Source organism: Pocillopora verrucosa, chromosome 14 (genome assembly GCF_036669915.1).
Source record: "Pocillopora verrucosa isolate sample1 chromosome 14, ASM3666991v2, whole genome shotgun sequence".
In the NCBI taxonomy this organism is placed as follows: Eukaryota; Metazoa; Cnidaria; class Anthozoa; order Scleractinia; family Pocilloporidae; genus Pocillopora; species Pocillopora verrucosa.
The window spans coordinates 468,293-487,093 of NC_089325.1; the positions used below are offsets into that span (position 1 = coordinate 468,293).

The window sequence follows — 18,801 nt, forward strand, 5'->3', positions numbered from 1 at the left end:
TGATACAACATCCGACAACTAATTAGGCTACGACCCTTTTGCTTTATTTAGCTTCAATCTATTAATTCTTTTCTTTCTCTCTTTCTTTCTATTTTTTTTCCTTTTTCTTCGTCTGTTTTACCTACGTGGTCTGAGAGAGCGTTTGACCGACTATTGGGCGATAGCAAGAAAAGGTGAAAAACTGTCATTTAATTCTATAATTTCAATGTATTTATTGATTTTTGGTGTGTTAAATGACGTATTTTCTCCAACAGTGGACCTGACCTGCGAGAGGAAAGGAAATGGAATATTTATGATCGGAGTGTTAAGTGTTAGAGATAATACATAATTGTTAACATAGAAACATTTTCTGCATTAAGTTGAAAGTTAAGAGTATTGTTATTGTATCAATTACCCATTCTGTGCAAAAATTTTCAGAGACAGTTAGACGTTTCTTTTTAAATCCATTTTAAAGCTCTTGTAGTCTTTCAATTTGATTGGTTTTTAGCAGTGCAATCTACTCACGAACCGCATTATCGATCGTTTCCTCTAAATCGTATCTTTTCTTCTTTTGCAGGCGAAGAAGAACTTCGGGAACACCAAAACATAACAATCAATCGCATTTCAGCATTTCTTTTTACCCCTTAGTCAGTGGTGGCGACCAAACTCCCACGATTTAACACTTAAACTGCATTATTTCAAAAGGGTCTAAAAAAGAGTGGAATTGAGCGTTGTTTAGTGGTGCAATTTTGATGTAACATTATACCTCTTTTATAATTCACTTATCACTGCCGTGAGACAAAGGTGCACTCTGCTATGTTAATAATGGTAATTGAACTGCGCAACTTAATTTTTCAGCTGTGTTTAGTTTTGTCCATCTTTCATTTTCATAATGAGCCACGTTATTATGCAAAATGGGCTGCTCAAGTTGGTCGAGGATCGTTCATATGTTTTTTTAATGTTATTAATGTGTGGTTTTAGTAAGCTCTGATATAAGCCTGAAATCTCATTGACTGATTGGCTTATATCTAAGCTTATGTTGATATACAAGCATGAATGTGCATGCAGTAAATTTACTTTTTAGACTCGTAGCCGTTTTCTTTCTCATATATACATTTTAAAATTATATTTTAATCTAACTTACCTTTTTAGCATAACGAGCAGGTTCGATTGCATTTTCCTTTCATGTGACTGTGCCAGTGGCAGTATCTTCTGTTCTGTTGGCACCATCTAGGGTATTTGTCTCGGCACCAACCTGAAGCAGAATCTTACTGGTGAGCGTTCTTGCAGGAACATTGCATACTGACTCCGACGTAGTTCTAACTTTAAACTTTATTGGCAAACTAAACCGATCGCTCTCCCTCGACACAATCTCGCTCTCCCTCGACTGATTAGCTCCGTTTCCAGTATACACAAGAGATAATCAACTGAATCTTTTCGTGTACATACACCTAATGCTCCGTGTGTCTTATCACCAAACGGGCAATTTAATTTTGTTTGCTGCTGACTCGTAGAGAAGAAGAGTGATTGTACAAACTTAACACTGTACTTAGACCATATTTCCGTGTTAGATCTAGTTAGACAGATTTCCAGATCAACGGATTTGGCTCTCAGTAAGAGCACCAATTAAACCTATATTATATTTTAATCGACCATTATTTAAACTAAATGCATCTTTTTCAAAAATTCTGTTTACACTCTTCTATCTTTTCAATCGTCTCATGGTCTGAATTTACCGAAAGAACTTGGTCCACTGCATTTGTAGACAGAGTTCATTTCAAGAACATCCGTTGCGCTGGGACCAGCTCGCTGACCAATGAAAACCTACACAGAATACCAGAAATAAAAAAAAACCAATGTTACTGAAGTTAATTTTACATTACAGATGAGTATTCACGCTTGAGATCTCCGAAAATTCATAATAAACCTTACAGTCCTTCGGCTTGCACTTTTGTCAGGTAATCGTATTCTAAATATCATCATCATCATCATCATCATCATCATCATCCTAATTATTTCTGTCATCATTAGTGACTCAAAGGATTTTTCTCTGTCTTACGCTCGTGACAGGAGGGAAAAAAATCACAAGCTATTTCTTTACCGAGCTCAAAATTTTCAAACCCGACGCCTCAACACTGCTGATCCTAAGAGTATGCAGTATTTACACTAAAGCTGGTTAAAAAATTGGCTCTATTTCTGGAATTTGGTATAGCCGAAATTTTTATCTCTTTAAGGTAAAATCAAGTGATCATGAGAAGTATGCCAAATTGTTTGATCTCTCGGTGAAAAGACAACTTTCCTTCAGGAAACGATGCGTATTCTCCAAAACGGTTTAAAATTAACCAGGAGTGGCGTGAAGACAATGTTAATTTGGGTGCTTGTTTGTTTTCTGTTTTATTGGTTTTTTTTTTTCATGGTTTGATTGATGACCCTCGCGCTTCGTGAAACTTTACACCTACCCCGCTCTTCTTGGGCACGATTGTCGGCTTTCTATTCTTACTGAAATATCTGGCCCCATAATGCATTACACTGCCATAATCGTACGCGGTTAGAAGCGTATTGGCAGAAGACGTTCGGTACTTTCTGAAGTTTCCGGCTCTTCCTACAAGAAAATAGATCAAGAGAAGAGAATGGTGTCAAAAATAATTTGGCCTGTTTCCATGCTTATCTTGATCTCGCTCTAGTTTAGAGACACATCATGACAACGATGTACAATGCAATCGTTACGCTCGCCATGTTGAAAACTCAATCGCATTCTAGCCAAAGTCTGCCAACCAACACCTCACTCGCAACGGAAGATTTTGATATTTTTTCGCCTTAATAGGCGTATTTTTGAGATTGAAAGGTAGTATGTAGAAAGAACTTGAATCATTTTGATAGCAAAAGCAGATCTATGCTGCTCCATCACTGAGGTGATGGAGCACTGGACACACGTTTGCGTCAATTTTCATTGCCAAGACTTACTTAATTTTGGAAAATCCTACATATAGCTTGAATATGGCCTGTCTCTGAAAACGTGTTATTCGGATATGATCGAGTGACCGATAGAAGTGCTAGCACTGTGATGATGAACTCCCTCGCCTTTGATTAAAAAACGCTGATAGGTATGTTACGATCGACGATGTTGAACTGGAGCAATTAAGCAATTATTGGATGACGTTGAGCATGTTATCATGAATTATTGTATGTGAGTTATTTGCCAAAGCCGAAGGTTGAGGCAGATGACTTTTACGCGATGATTAATGACATCATGTGAAAATCGAATTTAATAATTGTTATATTTTACAGTTTTTTAAAAACAACTGAACTGAGTATGCAAAAGTTAGAGAACACTATACGGACAAGGGACTTGGAAACTAGGCAGACTTTGAACTCGACATGATATATGAAATATCCGTTGCAGATATTAGGTTATCATTTCAACTTCACCCGCTATTGTACATTGACTGAATGCTCTCGACCAAGCAGATATTTTCTATAGTAAGTCTAGCTAATATGTATGACAATCCAAGTTATTTATTAACCTGTATACAATTCGGAATATTGAAAAATGTTCAGTGTCTTTTGTCGAGGCAGGTAGCAGACAAATCGTATCCATACACAATAGGGCTAAAGCTAATAATAATAGCATGAGGGGACGCAAGCGTCCTCAACTGTAAGTACTTGTTAGAAATGCTAGGATATTATCCTAACATTCCGAGCTACGCGAGAGTGTCAAAATCCGTGCGTATGTCAGAAATGTCACTAGACCTAAAGTACGCCAGATGAGGGCGAATAAATATGAGTAGATCAATGAATTAATACCTGATATCAAAATGTCATCAGCTAATGCTTTTGTTTCACACGCAATCAATAGTGTCTTTATTGCTCGGCCGGTTCCTTTGCGTTACATTGTAGATTATAAAGAGAAATATATCCACACGATTTATTCGCCCTCATCTGGCGTACTTTAGGTCTAGTGACATTTCTGTGACATACGCACGGGTTTTGACACTCTCGCGCAGCTCGGAATGTTAGGAATGCTAGGATAATATCCTAGCATTTCTAAAAAGTACTTACAGTTGAGGCCGCTTGCGTCCCCTCATGACCTACCATCTTTAATGTTCTCAAAGTGTATAGTCACGTGATCATCTCTGTCAGGGCGGGATTGCTCGTGGAAAAACCCGAGGGCATGGGCTGCAAAGGAAAAAGAAATTCCATTTTTATCCTTTTTGAGTAAGTTAGCGAAAGAGTTTTTTTCAGCGTTTGTGGAGCAGGAGGGTGCCCGGTTATGAAACTGAAAAAAGGATGAGGGCTCATTTCGATAAAGTTTTGCGATACTGTACAAGCTTCACTGGTGCCTTGGTTGGTCCTTAGAACCCATGCCACATTCTTATTCGAGTGAACCACGCCATTGGTTTCATTTACATACGGGCAACTGCGGGAAAAATTGTTCATATTACACTGAACGCCTGGCAGGAGTCGTGCTGGCCCGTCAACAATTACCAGGAGTAAGTAAAGGATTCGTAAATTAGAAGCGCGCTCCACCTTTAATAACAACCTAAAAAGTTTCAAAATACGCGTAAAGAAGGGAACAGAAGATGCCCGACGAAGTTCTGGAGAAACATGTGTCTGGAGTTATCTGCTCCGATAGAGAAGGGTCTCTTAAAACAAATTAAAGAAATTAGCTCTCAGATGAAAATATTGCCTTTTGTAACGAAATATCATGCGATTCTAAGCAGAATCCTTTCTATCTGCCTTGTGGCTTTAGTCGTTCCATGTTAAGGAACGCGAGATGCTATCGACGGTCCTATTACAAACAAAAATTTCTCAAGAAAATTGCAAGAAACCTCTACAATAACTACCCAGAATAAACAACTGATGATTTCAGAGGACTGTTGCGACAATTCAAGACCTCGATATATTTAAATTTCTTGGATGCAATAGGATGATAGACCACAATGAAAATTTCACGAAATTATATGGCATCGTAAATAGCGGACCAAGCGCGCAATGCCTTGTTCTTGACTAGGATCCTTTAAAACTAAAACCAATCACGCCTTTATTGTCTATGGCATTTCCAGCTTGTGTGCTTTTTTACTTTGAATTCTAATTGGCTAATCGTGATTTTTCATTCTGTTTTTATTGACCATTGCTCCTTTAGTCTTAGTTTTACGACACTCGATCGAAAAGCATCTGCTCTAGTAAAGGAAAATCAAAGTAATGTCGATTACTTCCGGGATTGTTCATTCGAACTTACCGATTTCGTGTGACACTGTACCCTTGCCCCAACATCCTGCCGCTAAACTGAGTAGTTGTTTCTTTCCGATTCGTCCCACGTATGACCAACAACTAGAGAAAGAAATTTTTTTGAAAAAGTTTGTTACAATAATCTTTTTTTTTTATCTCAAGTCATACGATGACATTATCATAGTGATTGCAAGACTGCAAGACCTCGCGAGATTTTAATCATCAAATCTTGCCTACTTTACAAAACCAAAGTCATTCTACAAGAAGAAAATGATTTCGTTTCTATGGCACTGTCCATCAGAGTTTAGGGATTGGCCATTATTCATGTCCGGGGAAGGGTGGTGATTTTGGTTTTGCCACGATAAAATTAGGGCACTAGAATATTCTTATGTTCTCCCCCTGATCTCTCCATTCCCCCTGTAAATCCTTAATTAAATCCTCCATCCTTCCCCTTTCCCCCCCCCCCTCTTCCCTCCCCCACCCTCGTTTACAACTAATAACTGGTCCTTTAGATCTGTTGAGTGTAAAAATTCGTTCAACGGTTTATTCCATACCCTCTCCCTTTGAAGAACTCTATGTAAGCTTTCTCATCCGTCCTCTGAACAAACCGGATGCAGGTTTTGCTGCTCCAGAGATCCATACCAGCTTGGATTGCTTTCATTGCCTTTGGTTGCGTGGCTAGTACAATTGGCGAATAAAAAAATTATAGGTAAAAAAAAGGAAAATAATGTATCAAGAACAAAAGCAAACGAAATAGCAATGAGATTAAAAACAAAAACTAGTATCGAGGGTAAATAAATTGAGATCTCGCAAATTTCAAGGGAGGTAACATGGGCAATCATTTTGGGGGTTTTGGTTATTGTGGTTTCTTGACAAAGTTCTGATTAAGTTGCTATATATAAAACAGTATATCATTCCACCAATAATTCTAACTATGTAGAACGATCGTTACCAAGACTGGAGTGAATATTGTAAGGAACAATTCCATTTGGCCACTGTCGGTTTCTGACGCTTCCACGGTTAAGCCCATCAAGATCAAGCCCAAACTCAGCCGCCAATCGCTGACCTGGTTCTAGAATCATATCTCCTTCAAACAGGTCCGGATTAATGGAATCTTGGTTCTCTGATGCATTTAGAGTAATGAAGATTTGGTTAATGAATTAACTTAGCAAAATCAGTCAGGAAGCAAGAAAAACTTGCTTACCAACCACAAGTATAGCTACATAGGTATAACAATTTGCAACATCTTTGAAGAGTACAAAATATTCGTTGTGTAAGATATATATGTGCGATGGAAGGCGAATTATAAGACGGAGCTGAAGATAAAAATATACAAGGACTCATCACATGTGACAAGATAGGAAACACGAAATAAGCCGGTCATATTCTGGAGAATGCCTCAGCAGAGTTATTGGTTTATGGTGCAATGGTCCATAAAAAACAAAATTACATAATGCGCCTCGAACTTCAACTTCAATTTCAAACTTCCTTTAATGTTTTCTTTAGTCTTAAAAAAAATGTATGACTTTCCCCACAATTAAATCGTGGGAACATTGTAGACCTTTGAAATCATGGAAATTCGATTTAAGAGAAATGAGGCAATCAAGAAAGTTCGTAATATGTCAAATTAACTATGAGGGATATCTAAGACTTGTGGAGCTAAATGAAACATGATAAGATGGGTGATCTGAGTTAGTAGTTAATAGTTCTTTGGGTACTGGTGTAAATTCAGCGCGTATTATAAAATATCTAGCAATTTTGATCTATACTCGTAATTTCATGAAACTTTTCAATCTGATACATACCCTCAGGACTCTGGGCGTACACAGCGCCTAGACACAAAACTAAAGCAACCAGAATTTGTCTCATGATAAGAAATTGCTACAGAAAGCACAACACATGTAGTTAGAATTATCAGAGAAAATCAACTGAAGCCTTAAATATCTCAAGATTCATTGAGTCGTCGAAACCTGTTTAAATAACGTCGGCTATAGGTTCCTTTAAACCAACGAAGCAATTAAAAATCGCTTAGCAGATGTTAAGGTGAGCTCTTTTGTAAAGGAGAATTCAATAGCACATGGAAAATGAGTTACATTTTCCCCGGCGGAGGTTCAAACCTGACCAAACAGAACGAAATGTGTCTCTATTGAACTCTGAGAAAGAACGCATTCAATTTCAAGGACTTTCATGAAGAATGGATGATTAAAATGATTTTGATTTGCAATTAAATTATTAAGTTTTTTATTCATAGAAATAGGATTTAAAAAATTATCTAAAAATTGTTGACGAGAAAAAAGCAAATGTTGCATGTAGAAAACTAGCCTCTTGAGAGAAAGCTCATTTTGAAAAACGCATCTTCGGTTTGATATCTTTCGTTCCCTGATCATGTTATACTAGCTACTTTTACTATTTGATCAGATGATCCTTTTACAACAAATTATGAATATGTTTAAAAGTTTGATATTTATTTAGAATACAAGTCGAGGCCATGAAGAGAGTTGCATCTGTTCCAAACACACAGATATCTTTCACTACTTACGAACGACTTTCACTCCTGCTTCAGTTTAAAGATCTCTCTGCATCGTTATAAAAAAGATGTTAGATGGTTGTATCAAAACGAGCGGGGAACACGGGAAAATCTGAGACTATTATGAGGACTCGATACTCGGCCAAACTCGAAATTGCATGCTCTAACTTTCTTTTTGCTTGTTCGTTATTCTTTGTCTAGACTTATTATCCTTGTTTCATGATACCGAGCTAACCTTGATAGAATGGACCTCAAATGGTACCCGAGGTGCGAATTTGTGAATGCTACAGTGGAGATCATCAGGACTGCTGATGAGTGATTAGGCTAGCGGAGGCGTCTTGAGATATTCCCATCAATGAAGGCTAACGGAGGCCTGTTAAAATATTCCCCTCAATGAAAAGACTCTATTTTATGAAGTCTTCTTTCTTGAAATCCTTTATTTCATTCGTTTAAAAAACAGAAGAAAAACAAAACAGAAGAGCAGAAACAGAAACAAAAACAAAAACCTAAAACCAAAAACAGGACACCCAAACAAATTTACTAAAAAAAAGAAAAGTAACAAAGTTTTCGAAGTATGCGAACCTCGAGCCAACGACCCTTGGGGGTTTCTTGTTTTGGTTTTAATTTTAATGTGTATTATAGAAATTTGTTACAAAAGCCGTATCCAACGATTTAAAAAGCTGAGGAGTCCTAGCCGTGTTCACTGATCTATGGATGAAATTGTCATCGATTCCATTCATTATTTTGCAATTTTTGGACTATGTTGAAAGGAAGTAATTTGAGGTTGAAGAGTAGAAAGTGTGTTTCATTCTAAACAAATGCCTCACGGCATTAACCGACAACTCTTAATCATTCATAACTTAACAACAGTATGCATGTTTCAATTTTCTCTCCGTACATTTCCCACAGTTCCCACGGTACGAACATGGAAAATACGTTTAACAATCAAGGGCTCTTCAAGTTGGTGATCATTTCATTTATTCTTTTGACCTTAGTGTTTGTCTCGGCGGGGAGTGCTATTTTAAGGATAAATTATTTGCCAGTCACTGTCAGTGAGGGGTGAAAGAATTAAAGAAGACTCTTTACTCATCTAAGTGCACCTGTTAAAGAGACCACCAGCAAACAGGTTTTCGTCCTGCAATGCCCAAACTTTAATATTCCATTGCCGAAGGAAAAGGAAACTGACATGGACAAAGATAATCGATAGACATACCAAATCATGTTTACAATACATATAACTGCAGCTGTTATTTCCTAGTTCAAATGTAATCAGAACCTACATATTGGTGAAGACAGTCTTTCTATGCAAACTCAGCTAAAGAAAAATGCTTAGTTATTGAACTGCTTGGATGTCCATAACTCCTTTGTCCCAGTTCTTCTGGGTTTCCAAATCATCCTGGATGCCCTGTTCCTTTCCAAAAGCAAATCTTTTAGCTCCAGGGGTCGTGGACATGGCTTGTCCTAGCTGGTATGCCTCGATCTTTAGGCCCTCTTCAATCGGAGTTTCAACAGCAGCCAGAACACTCCTTTTGCACGCTGTAATGGAACCCGCAGGGAACTTAGCTATACGGTTAGCCAGCTCTTCCACAAATGGCCCAATTTCGTTTGGGTCCAGCGCTCGGTTGATGCTTCCGTATCGTTCTGCCAAGTCAGCATCAAAGTCATGCGCCCCTAGGATAATCTCCATGGCTCGACCCATACCGACCTGGCGTGGAAGTCGTTGCGTTCCCCCGCCGCATGGAACTATGCCCATACCGACCTCCATTTGCATGAAAACTGCCTTCCCCCTGGCGGCGAAACGCATGTCACAAGCCAGCATGAATTCGTGACCACCTCCGCGGGCCATTCCTTCTACCTTGGCAATAGTCGCCTGAGGGAGAGCACTGATCCTTTGTAGCACCTGCTGCAGGTACAGTAAAGGTTCGTCCATGGAGCGTTCTTTAGCCGGAATCTCGGTTAACATGACGATATCTGCATGGCATACAAAAATGTCAGGATGGGCAGACTGAAATACCACGACTTTGATGGAGCGATCCGGTTCCAAAGTTTCGGCCAAACGATTGAGATCGTCCAACATCGGCTTTCCTTGGACATTCACTGGAGGAAAGTCAAATGTGACCCACGCCACACCTTCCTTGATCTCTACTTTAAAAGTGGTGTATCCTTCATAAGCCATGATAGTACGTCTTGTGCAAGCTATGCAAAAAGAATTAAGAGAAAACACACCAAAATCAATCAGTAATCTTTAGGCTTACAGTGGGGAAGACGGGATTTTGGAGGAACAAAAGTCCCTAAAAGAATGAAAAATTTGTATCATTTCAACTCATTATTGTTATCATATTATTGTCAATATCATATATTGTTAAGAGGGGATGCCGTAAGAGATATTCCATCCGCCTAGTTGCTATCGGTGAAAAAAAGCCGCTCACTGTACTTGCAATTGCTTTTGATTGAGACAAGCTTTTCTTAGGGCAGAAAGTCGGGCTTTTCGACCATGTGCTGTTCGGAAAGCCACGCTTGTCGACCGCGTGATGCTCTGAAATCCATGCTTGTCGACCGCGTGTTGTCGGAGAGGTTCGCTTTTTGATTGCGTGCTGTTCGGAAAGCTACGCTTGTCGACCGTGTGCTGTTCGGAAAGCCACGCTTGTCGACTTTGTGTTGTTCGGAAAGGTTTGGTTATCGACAATTGTGCAGGAGTGATTTCAATAGACGCGTAACGCCATCGTATGTATCAAAGGTCAAATTACAACAGTCGAGTCGTACAACCAACCGGTAGGCCAACTAAAGCATGTTAACCCAAGTTAACATCAGTCTAGAGAAAATAAGATTGTGCCCTTAACAACTAGAATGTACTGATGACTGAATAAGCTATTCTGTTCTTTAGACTGTAGGTATCTGATAATTTCGCTAAATGTTTTGTAAGAGGTACAGATATCTTTACCTAAACTTTGATTTGTGTTCCCCCTATAAAAACTTATAATCAAAACCTTTCACTGATTAATCGCCAGCAACGATTGTTCCGTAGATTGACGCAGTGACATGACCAGAGAGTCCCTAATTACCTTAACTAGAAGCAGTTTACGTTTTATAGACGTATTTTTAATTAATATCATCCATAGACCATTGCATGATTGCCGCGATCAGGATATTTTCATTAAAATAGACGTCTTTAATGTCAGGCTGACAACAATTTATTCAGAAGCTACCAATATCCAAATAAGCTGTTGTGCTGAGTCGGTGAGCGAGTGAAACATTTCGACCAAGGAAGGGAAACGGCCGTATTGGTTTTTAATGGCCGACATTTCGGGCCTTTTAGCATTCGATGGAATAATTGACCCCGACAAACGCCTAGTGCTTAAAGAGTACAAGAATAGTAATAAAATAAAGCTCTTAGAGACACTTATTTGCAATAACAAAAATGTATGACTAAATAACTGTTTGTTATGCGTTTCAATGTACTCATTGCAAGCAAGCCCCAGATATTTAAAAATCCAGAAAAAAATATGCAATATATTTGCACAAAGATTATATTTACATTGAGATTTTTGCACGAAGAGTAGTCGCGTGAGAAATTGTAGGTCATTTGGAAAATGCCAGAAGGAGCAATGGAGCCTAAAGCGAATTATTAGCTAAAGAGATTTCATGCAAATAAATTAGATGTCTAGTAATGATTAGTTTACCTTTGATAAAACAAAGCAAGAAAGCAAATCTACCTACGCATCAATTTTTGCAGAAGCAGATCATCAATGCCAAGAAGACTTTTTTTGCCGTGCAAATTCAGCTTCATATGGTGAAAATAAACTCCACACAGGGGAAACTATTTTAATTTTAACATTTGAACCCAAGCGCAGTTTAAATTCGATCAGTTTGACCGAGTTCACCGCTTGAGAAATGATAAAGATATGAAACTTCCAAATACGAAATTTTAAGATAATGTCAAAGTGCTAATATTACCTTGATTGCAAGCTGTAGGTATGACTGTTCAATATGCTGCAAAGAGAACGCCTCCGAGCCTCCCTTCGAGAACTGAATGCTGAAAGTGTTTGAGTACGAATGTGGCAAGGCGTGGAGCGTTGGTGTGCTTTATCTTGAATAATTGCGGAGGCGTCACTTTTGTCATGTCATGTCATGTCACGCTGTCATCTTAGGCTTTGTCATGTTTTGCCACGTTGATTCATGTTTTGTTTTGTTTTGATGCACACGTGACTTCTGCAAAGATAACACCTCTTCAAAAACTGACTTCTGAAAGTGTTTAGAAAGGCGTTTAGCGTTCTTGTGCTTTATCTTGAATAACTGCGGAGGCGTCACTTTTTTGTCATGTCATGTCGTGTCATGTCACGCTGTCACCTTAGGCTTTGTCATGTTTTGCCACGTTGACTTATGTTTTGATGCACACTTGACTTCCCTACAAAAGTTATTTTGTCTGTTGGAGTAACCCTTTTGTTTGACTTCGTCATCTACTGAACTCCACCCACAACTCTCACTTACTCAATATCTCTTACTAGTCTTTTCATAAGGTATTATTTTCACTTCAGTGGCTTTGCATGGAATACTTTCGCGCTGAATTTCACCAATCTGCATCTGAAGAGATAGCGCTGGAGGTTTAAATAGAGTGGAATGGGCAAGACTCGGTTTGGAGGTTTACAAGCTTATGCGTCTACTTACTTTATTGCATAGTCATATTGCTGAGGTTAGGGTCTGCCGCTTTTTATGCAGCCGGGATTAGCGGCTAGACCGACACAGTGTACTACCAGCTCCTCCCTTCCGTCACGCTGTCACCATAGGTTTTGCCATGTTTGCCACGTTGCCTTATGTTTTTTTTGCTTTGATGTACACTTGAACTTCTTTACAAAAGTTATTTTGTCCGCTGAAGTAACCCTTTTGTTTGACTTCGTCATCAACTGAACTCCACCCACACCTCTTACTTACTCAGCATCTTTCACTAGTCTTTCACAATGGATACTATTTTAATTTCAGTGGACTCAGGATACTATCTTACTGAATTTCACCAATCTACATCTGAAAGGATAGCATTGGAGGCCTAAATGGAATGGAATGGGCAAGTTTACAGGCTCGTGCGTCCGTATACTTTATTATATAGTCATATAGTCAAGGTCAGGGTCTGTCACATTATACAGGAATAGCGGCCAGACCCACGCAGTATACTGCCACCTCCTCCCTGCCTTCTTCCTCCCATCCCCCTCCTACTTCCTACTCCTTACCAACTCGCGCGAGATTTATGGGCAGTAACGCCAATAAGAGCTTCCTCGCAAACCGTGATGCCACAGCCGCCGCATGAGCGCCATAAAGGTCACTTCGGTATCGAGGTTTTTTGAGATAGATGTGGTTCGTGAGGATCCATCAGGGGAACAGTTTTCTAGAACTGAGGATTAAAACAAGATAAAAATGGCAAATGAGTCGGCACTATGAAAATCACTACTTGCGGCGTGACGCATAACAAATATGTTTGGAGATGGTTAAATCAAACACCGCTGCTTAATTGGATGGATCGCGGGCATGGAATGGAAGGCGTTCGTGCTCTTAGGACTCATAAGTGGAGTATCTTTGCTGATGTTTTTTCGAATCCATTCTCTCTTTACTGTTCCTGCTGGCTTGTTTAGGAGATTTTGTACAGTTGGAACGACTATGAAGTACTTGAGCCAAGAAGAGGCTCAAAATATAGATTTAGAGTTATTTAATGAGTATTCGTTTAGTGTAGATCAGCTGATGGAGCTCGCAGGACTGAGTGTGGCTGTAGCACTGACCAAGGCTTACCCCAGAGGACAAGATCATCCAAATGTTCTTATATGTAGTGGACCTGGAAATAATGGAGGAGACGGATTGGTAGCAGCCAGGCATCTCAAATTGTTTGTAAGTTAAGTCTGAAATAAGATATGTTTCTCGCCCATGAGTCTATTGGCTCTAGTTTGACTAAATTCCATCTCAAATTCAGCTCACATGGTAAGTTATTTGATTCTATATACCGTGATTACATACCTGTCCTTGAGTAATTCGGCCAAATTTCAGCTCATTCAGGTTTCGTGTCCATGTTCATCTCTAAATGAACAAAATGTCACTTATCATGCAGCCTTCGTTTTTTTTTTTGTTTAGTTGTCTAATTGTGTTGTTGAGACAGTTTATCTGATAGCAATAGAATTACAATGTTTTTTAAATTTCTTAAATTATTTTGGTGCTTTAGGTCCTTTAGTTAATTATTGATTCAATTATCAACTTAAAGTTGGCCAAAGAAGAAACAAATTGCCACTAAATTTCCTTTACCTTTTGCTCCGGCCCTTTCACCTTCAATATCAAAAAGTTAATTCTCTGCATTAAAGGGGGTAACCTTCGAAAGAAACTGTGGTGCTGCGTTGGTGGGAGAGCACAGCAGGGGGATTTAGTATAATCAACTGAGTTGATAGCATAAATTGGCCACTGTAAAGAGTTACAAAGCTGACATTTTGAGCATCAGCCCTTTGTCAGAGCAAATGATGAAGGGCTAATGCTTAAAATGTCATATTAAATCACCCTAATTGTGTACATTGTCTGTTTTGCATTTCTGGCAATGTTCTTCCTTAGAATTTAAAGTTAAATCAAGCAATAGACATTTTGAGTTTTTTTTTTCTCCTCACCAAACTTTCTGTTTAAAAATGTATTTATGATGTAAATTCCTCTTTGGTTGCTCATGGGACGTCAAAAGATTATTTTGCAAATAAGTTGTGAGAACAGACAGGCTTATCAGCCATAGAATGTTTTCTTCTGTAGAAATTACCATTTCTCTTTTCAACTCCCCAATATCCAAAGTATTAAGCATAAATCTCCTAAAAAATGATACCAGCCACACTGCTTGCTCCAAACACAGGCAGTGTGGCATGCAGTTTATTACATCATGTTATATTAGACAGAGTGCTTCTTTTTGTTTTGGTAACCAGAATTTAATCTCTGGGAACTGGTTATGATGTAAGGTTGTCATAAGGTGACATAAAAATAAGATGAGCCTGGACCCCCAAACTGGTTCTGTTTTACAAACCCTTTAACCCCTGAAGAGTGACGAGCATCTAACTACTCCTTACAATATCACCCCCTGAATCAAACATTAAGGTCACAAGAATAAAGGAAATGATCACCATCTAAAAAGGCTTTTGATTGCTAAAGAAATTCTCCCTGTCAGTACCTTTGGAAATGTATAGAGAACAGTATGGAGAATATGCATAATGGTGTTAGGGTGTAAAGGGTTAACTCCCAAGATGTAATTGTTAATTCTCCCTTATGGCTGCTACACATTTCTAAGTAAATTACTTATGGGAATTTGGTATTAGTTTAAGATAATGCTCCTGCCTAGAAATCCTGAAAATCTTGTTTATGTCCTTATGGAATGCTTAAAAACCAAAACTTTTAGGGAAAAATAATTGTAAGGTTAAAATGCCACCAAATCATCCCTGAAAACAGTCTTTTGGAGAATAGGGTTGCTTTACTGAGGATTAATAACTGATCCTTCAGAGACCAAATGCAAACTTGATTTTTGCTTTCTTATAGCTAGATATAGCTGATTGTTGATTCTCCCCTCTAGCTGCTACATGTTTCCTTGTAAATAAGATACTACAACTCCTACCTGATAAGTTGAGTATTTTCACTACCTGTTTGCTGAATAATGTATGGATATTATAGGAAGAAGTTACGTGTTAATCAATACTTTTTGACATTGTTTTCTACTTTCTTAAATTTCTATAGGGATACAATCCAAAGATATATTACCCGAAGAAGTCAGAAAAACAGCTTTTTAAGAATCTAGTTACACAGTGTGTAAGGATGGACATCCCATTCATGGATGATATACCAAAACCTTCGCAGATTGATTCTGACTACAAGTTTATTGTGGATGCCATATTTGGTTTTAGTTTTAAGGGAAATGCAAGACCACCATTTGCGGATGTATTATCGGCCTTAAAAGAAGTTACAATTCCTGTTTGCTCAGTTGATATTCCTTCAGGTGAGATTAAACAAATTTATTTTCTTTCTGATGTGAACTGATTTTTTTCAGAACTTACTGTATATGAACACAGACCACAGTATATAGGGACTTTAAAATGTACCACATACTACATGTACAATTTGTGTTTTTTGATGAAGCTTTGTATTTATGGTGTATTAATTCATTTTATTATTATTATTATTATTATTATTATTATTATTATCTCTTCAAGCACAGTCTTTGCTGGTTTTCTTTTTGTGCATCAGCTGGGCGCAAACCATGCACCTAGGGTATCAGTTACTCAAGTCAGTCATTCTGTTCATACATTAAGCACCTTCCTGAGGATTTGTACAATTCCTAGAATGCAGATCTTTTGAATCTCTGTCACAGTAACTGCTTCTGATACTTTCTTTATGTTTTCCACCATCCCCTTCTTTACTGTACCAAGTGCACCAACAACCACAGGAATCACTAGGTTTTCATATGCCACATTCTCTGTATTTCTAGTTCTAGGTCTTTGTACTTGCTTTCTTTGCCATTTCCTTCAGAGCAATGTTTCTATCTGATGGAACAGTCATATCAATCAGTTTGCAGGTGGAATTCGCTGAATCTTTAATTAGGATGTCTGGTCTGTTTGCTGTTATAGTTCTGTCAGTATTGACTGGCACATCCCTGATGTTGTTGTCTTTATTGTGCATCACAGTCTCTGGCTCATGTTGGTACCATTTGTCTGTTATCTCAATGTCATGATCTTTACAGATGCTTCAATGCAGCATTATTGTGCCTGGAGATGTACTCTGTTTTAACTAATACCTAACATCCAGATATAATATGGTCCTCTGTCTTCTTATATTGCGAACACAATCTGTATAAGTATGCTCTCCACTTGCTGGCCACATATTACCTCCTGGTAGTTTCTGGTGTTTATGGCCTGTTCTTGAGCTGCGACAAGTACCATATAGACCCACAGATAAGCCACACCTTTTTTCCAAAAATCATCACTAGAAACTGGGAGTGCAGCTTATTTCAGTCCCTCTTTCCACTTTTCTTCTTCCATGGATTTCATCTGAAACTTGAATATGTGTTTCAGGGCCTTAGCATTTTGTGAGGCTGATTTAATCATCTCTCTGTTCTCAAACTCTGGCATTGTTATAATTCCCTTTTGAACTTAGTAGCCTTCTTGGTTATTGAATTTTTGGCTTTAGATCTTTCATATTCAAGCATCTGCTTTGGATATTGCCCTTGGATTGAGCCCTATTGTTACTGTTTTGAATGCTGTTTCTACATCAATCAGACCCCTTCCATCTTTTCTAGGATTGTTAACAGCCTTTCCACATCTGCTTTAGGACGTAACATCTTGTGCATGTTCAGTAGTTTGCGTGTTTTGAGTCAATCTTCTTCAGTTCAGAGATTTTCCAGTCAATAATGCCAAAACTATAATTCACATCTGGGACTGCAAGACTATTGATAGTTTATTATTATTTATTATTATTTTTGTTATTATTCATTGTTTATTTTTTAATTTTTTTTCTTTTTGTTTGATGTGTAGAAAAAATATGATTTTTTGAAAGTGTTAAGATAATTCTTGTACAAGTGGGAAAATAAATATAAGATTTAAAATGACTCTTATTTATCCAAGAGTAGTATAGATATGTTTTAATTACCTTATCATTCCTCTATTACTTCTGTGTGGTCCTTGATTGTTTGAATGTTTGTTCTATATGATAAGCTATCTTTGTCAAAACACCTGAAAAGGATATCTGTCAAAGAGAGCCCTTGTATTTACTGAGGTCTTTGGGATCTTTGTTGTAAGGGAAATACTTCCAAACATATGACTGAAAATACCACCAGAATGTCAAATGAGAGTTACCAAAAACAAAGTAAAGGGAGCATTAATTTAAGTATTCTTGCACAGTTTTGTCTATTATATTGTTTAGGTTCATATTTATCTATTTGTATCCCATTTATTTCTCATCAAGGATGGCATGTAGAAAATGGAAATCCAGATGGGATAAAACCAGACTTCCTCATATCTCTGACAGCACCTAAGCTTTGTGCAAAGCACTTTGAAGGAAGATTTCACTTTCTTGGAGGGAGATTTGTTCCTGATTCACTAGCACAAAAGTACAATTTGTCTCTCCCAGATTATCCTGGAACAGAACCATGCATGCTGCTGTAGACAAAATGAATACATATTATATGGTTCAGTAACATTGTTGAGAAGTGTCATTTGTAAAATTGAAATAAAAAACAGAAACAGTGGGAAGATTGTGACCATTGAGAAAAGTGGATTTGGTTGTCACAGTACTTCCTTTCAGTTTCCTCTAGGGTTTCTCCATGATGGATTTCTTCTGGTAATGGGACTTATTGCCTTCAAAAGGAGCAGTAGGAACTGTGCAGAGCTCACAGACTTTACTAAAAAAACTGAATATTTAATACACACAGTGGCTATATTAAAAGGATGTAAATATCACTCATGTATAATTATGTAGTTTTCTGTTCTTCAGGAATGAAAGATATCTGTGATTTGCAGTTCCAAAATAAAATGCTTTCATCTTAATTTTACTTTCTGTGAAGTAGAATGAAGTAACTCATCCTGTTTGAACAGCAGTATTAAACTGCAAACATCCACTAAGTACTGTTTCTTTGCTGCCATCAGTGGTTTGTACCAGCCAAATCATTTGCTTTTCATGTCACACACTTATGTTTCAAAAATGTGCCCACAGGGGATTTCAGACACTACCTTTTCATTCAAAGCTTATACCTTCTGTTAATAATGGTTGACAGTTAAAGATCCACCATCCTTCCCTATTATTAGTGGTTTATACCTGCTGACTCACACTCCCTATGCATGTGTGTCATGCCTACAGATTGACAATGTTGAACAAGTACAGTGCACTTTGTCACTCAACTCACAATTTTGATTTTTTGATACCATTAATGTGAAACATTTAATTCAACTGCTACCAAAAGTCAAAAGTCAAACCTGTATTAAGTGGTCACCCACTGGGAATAGCAGGGTGACCACTTCAGTTAGACAGGTTGACTGCTAAATACAGGTTCCACAGAATAGGAGCATTATAAAATGAAATATAAA

At 38.0% G+C, this 18,801-nt stretch overlaps 3 protein-coding genes across 3 annotated transcripts; 1 reads left to right on the forward strand and 2 right to left on the reverse strand.

The window, feature by feature from the left end:
* Positions 1 to 1,698: 1,698 nt before the first annotated feature.
* On the reverse strand, positions 1,699 to 7,077 carry LOC131797532 (zinc metalloproteinase nas-15-like). Its single transcript, XM_059115157.2, has 7 exons — positions 7,014 to 7,077; positions 6,161 to 6,331; positions 5,763 to 5,886; positions 5,219 to 5,310; positions 4,072 to 4,155; positions 2,439 to 2,581; positions 1,699 to 1,803 (listed from the first exon to the last, which is right to left on the reverse strand). Exons 1-7 carry the CDS (start codon positions 7,075 to 7,077, stop codon positions 1,699 to 1,701), a joined length of 783 nt encoding a protein of 260 aa, XP_058971140.2.
* A 1,785-nt stretch (positions 7,078 to 8,862) lies between these two features.
* On the reverse strand, positions 8,863 to 11,812 carry LOC131797534 (short-chain-enoyl-CoA hydratase). Its single transcript, XM_059115160.2, has 2 exons — positions 11,690 to 11,812; positions 8,863 to 9,931 (listed from the first exon to the last, which is right to left on the reverse strand). Exon 2 carries the CDS (start codon positions 9,909 to 9,911, stop codon positions 9,069 to 9,071), a length of 843 nt encoding a protein of 280 aa, XP_058971143.2. The 5' UTR covers positions 9,912 to 9,931; positions 11,690 to 11,812; the 3' UTR covers positions 8,863 to 9,068.
* Positions 11,813 to 13,252: 1,440 nt separating this feature from the next.
* LOC131797531 (NAD(P)H-hydrate epimerase-like) lies at positions 13,253 to 18,269 on the forward strand. The gene is made up of 3 exons (XM_059115156.2): positions 13,253 to 13,606; positions 15,464 to 15,722; positions 17,684 to 18,269. Exons 1-3 carry the CDS (start codon positions 13,253 to 13,255, stop codon positions 17,881 to 17,883), a joined length of 813 nt encoding a protein of 270 aa, XP_058971139.2. The 3' UTR covers positions 17,884 to 18,269.
* Positions 18,270 to 18,801: the final 532 nt, after the last annotated feature.

Coding starts and splice junctions, on each gene's coding strand:
- LOC131797532 (XM_059115157.2), bottom strand. CDS start 7,077: ATGAGACAAATTCTGGTTGCTTTAGTTTTGTGTCTAGGCGCTGTGTAC. Junction 6,332..7,013: donor GTACGCCCAGAGTCCTGAGG/GTATGTATCAGA, acceptor TAAATGCATCAG/AGAACCAAGATTCCATTAAT. Junction 5,887..6,160: donor CAATATTCACTCCAGTCTTG/GTAACGATCGTT, acceptor CAATTGTACTAG/CCACGCAACCAAAGGCAATG.
- LOC131797534 (XM_059115160.2), bottom strand. CDS start 9,911: ATGGCTTATGAAGGATACACCACTTTTAAAGTAGAGATCAAGGAAGGT.
- LOC131797531 (XM_059115156.2), top strand. CDS start 13,253: ATGGAATGGAAGGCGTTCGTGCTCTTAGGACTCATAAGTGGAGTATCT. Junction 13,607..15,463: donor CCAGGCATCTCAAATTGTTT/GTAAGTTAAGTC, acceptor AAATTTCTATAG/GGATACAATCCAAAGATATA. Junction 15,723..17,683: donor CTCAGTTGATATTCCTTCAG/GTGAGATTAAAC, acceptor TTTCTCATCAAG/GATGGCATGTAGAAAATGGA.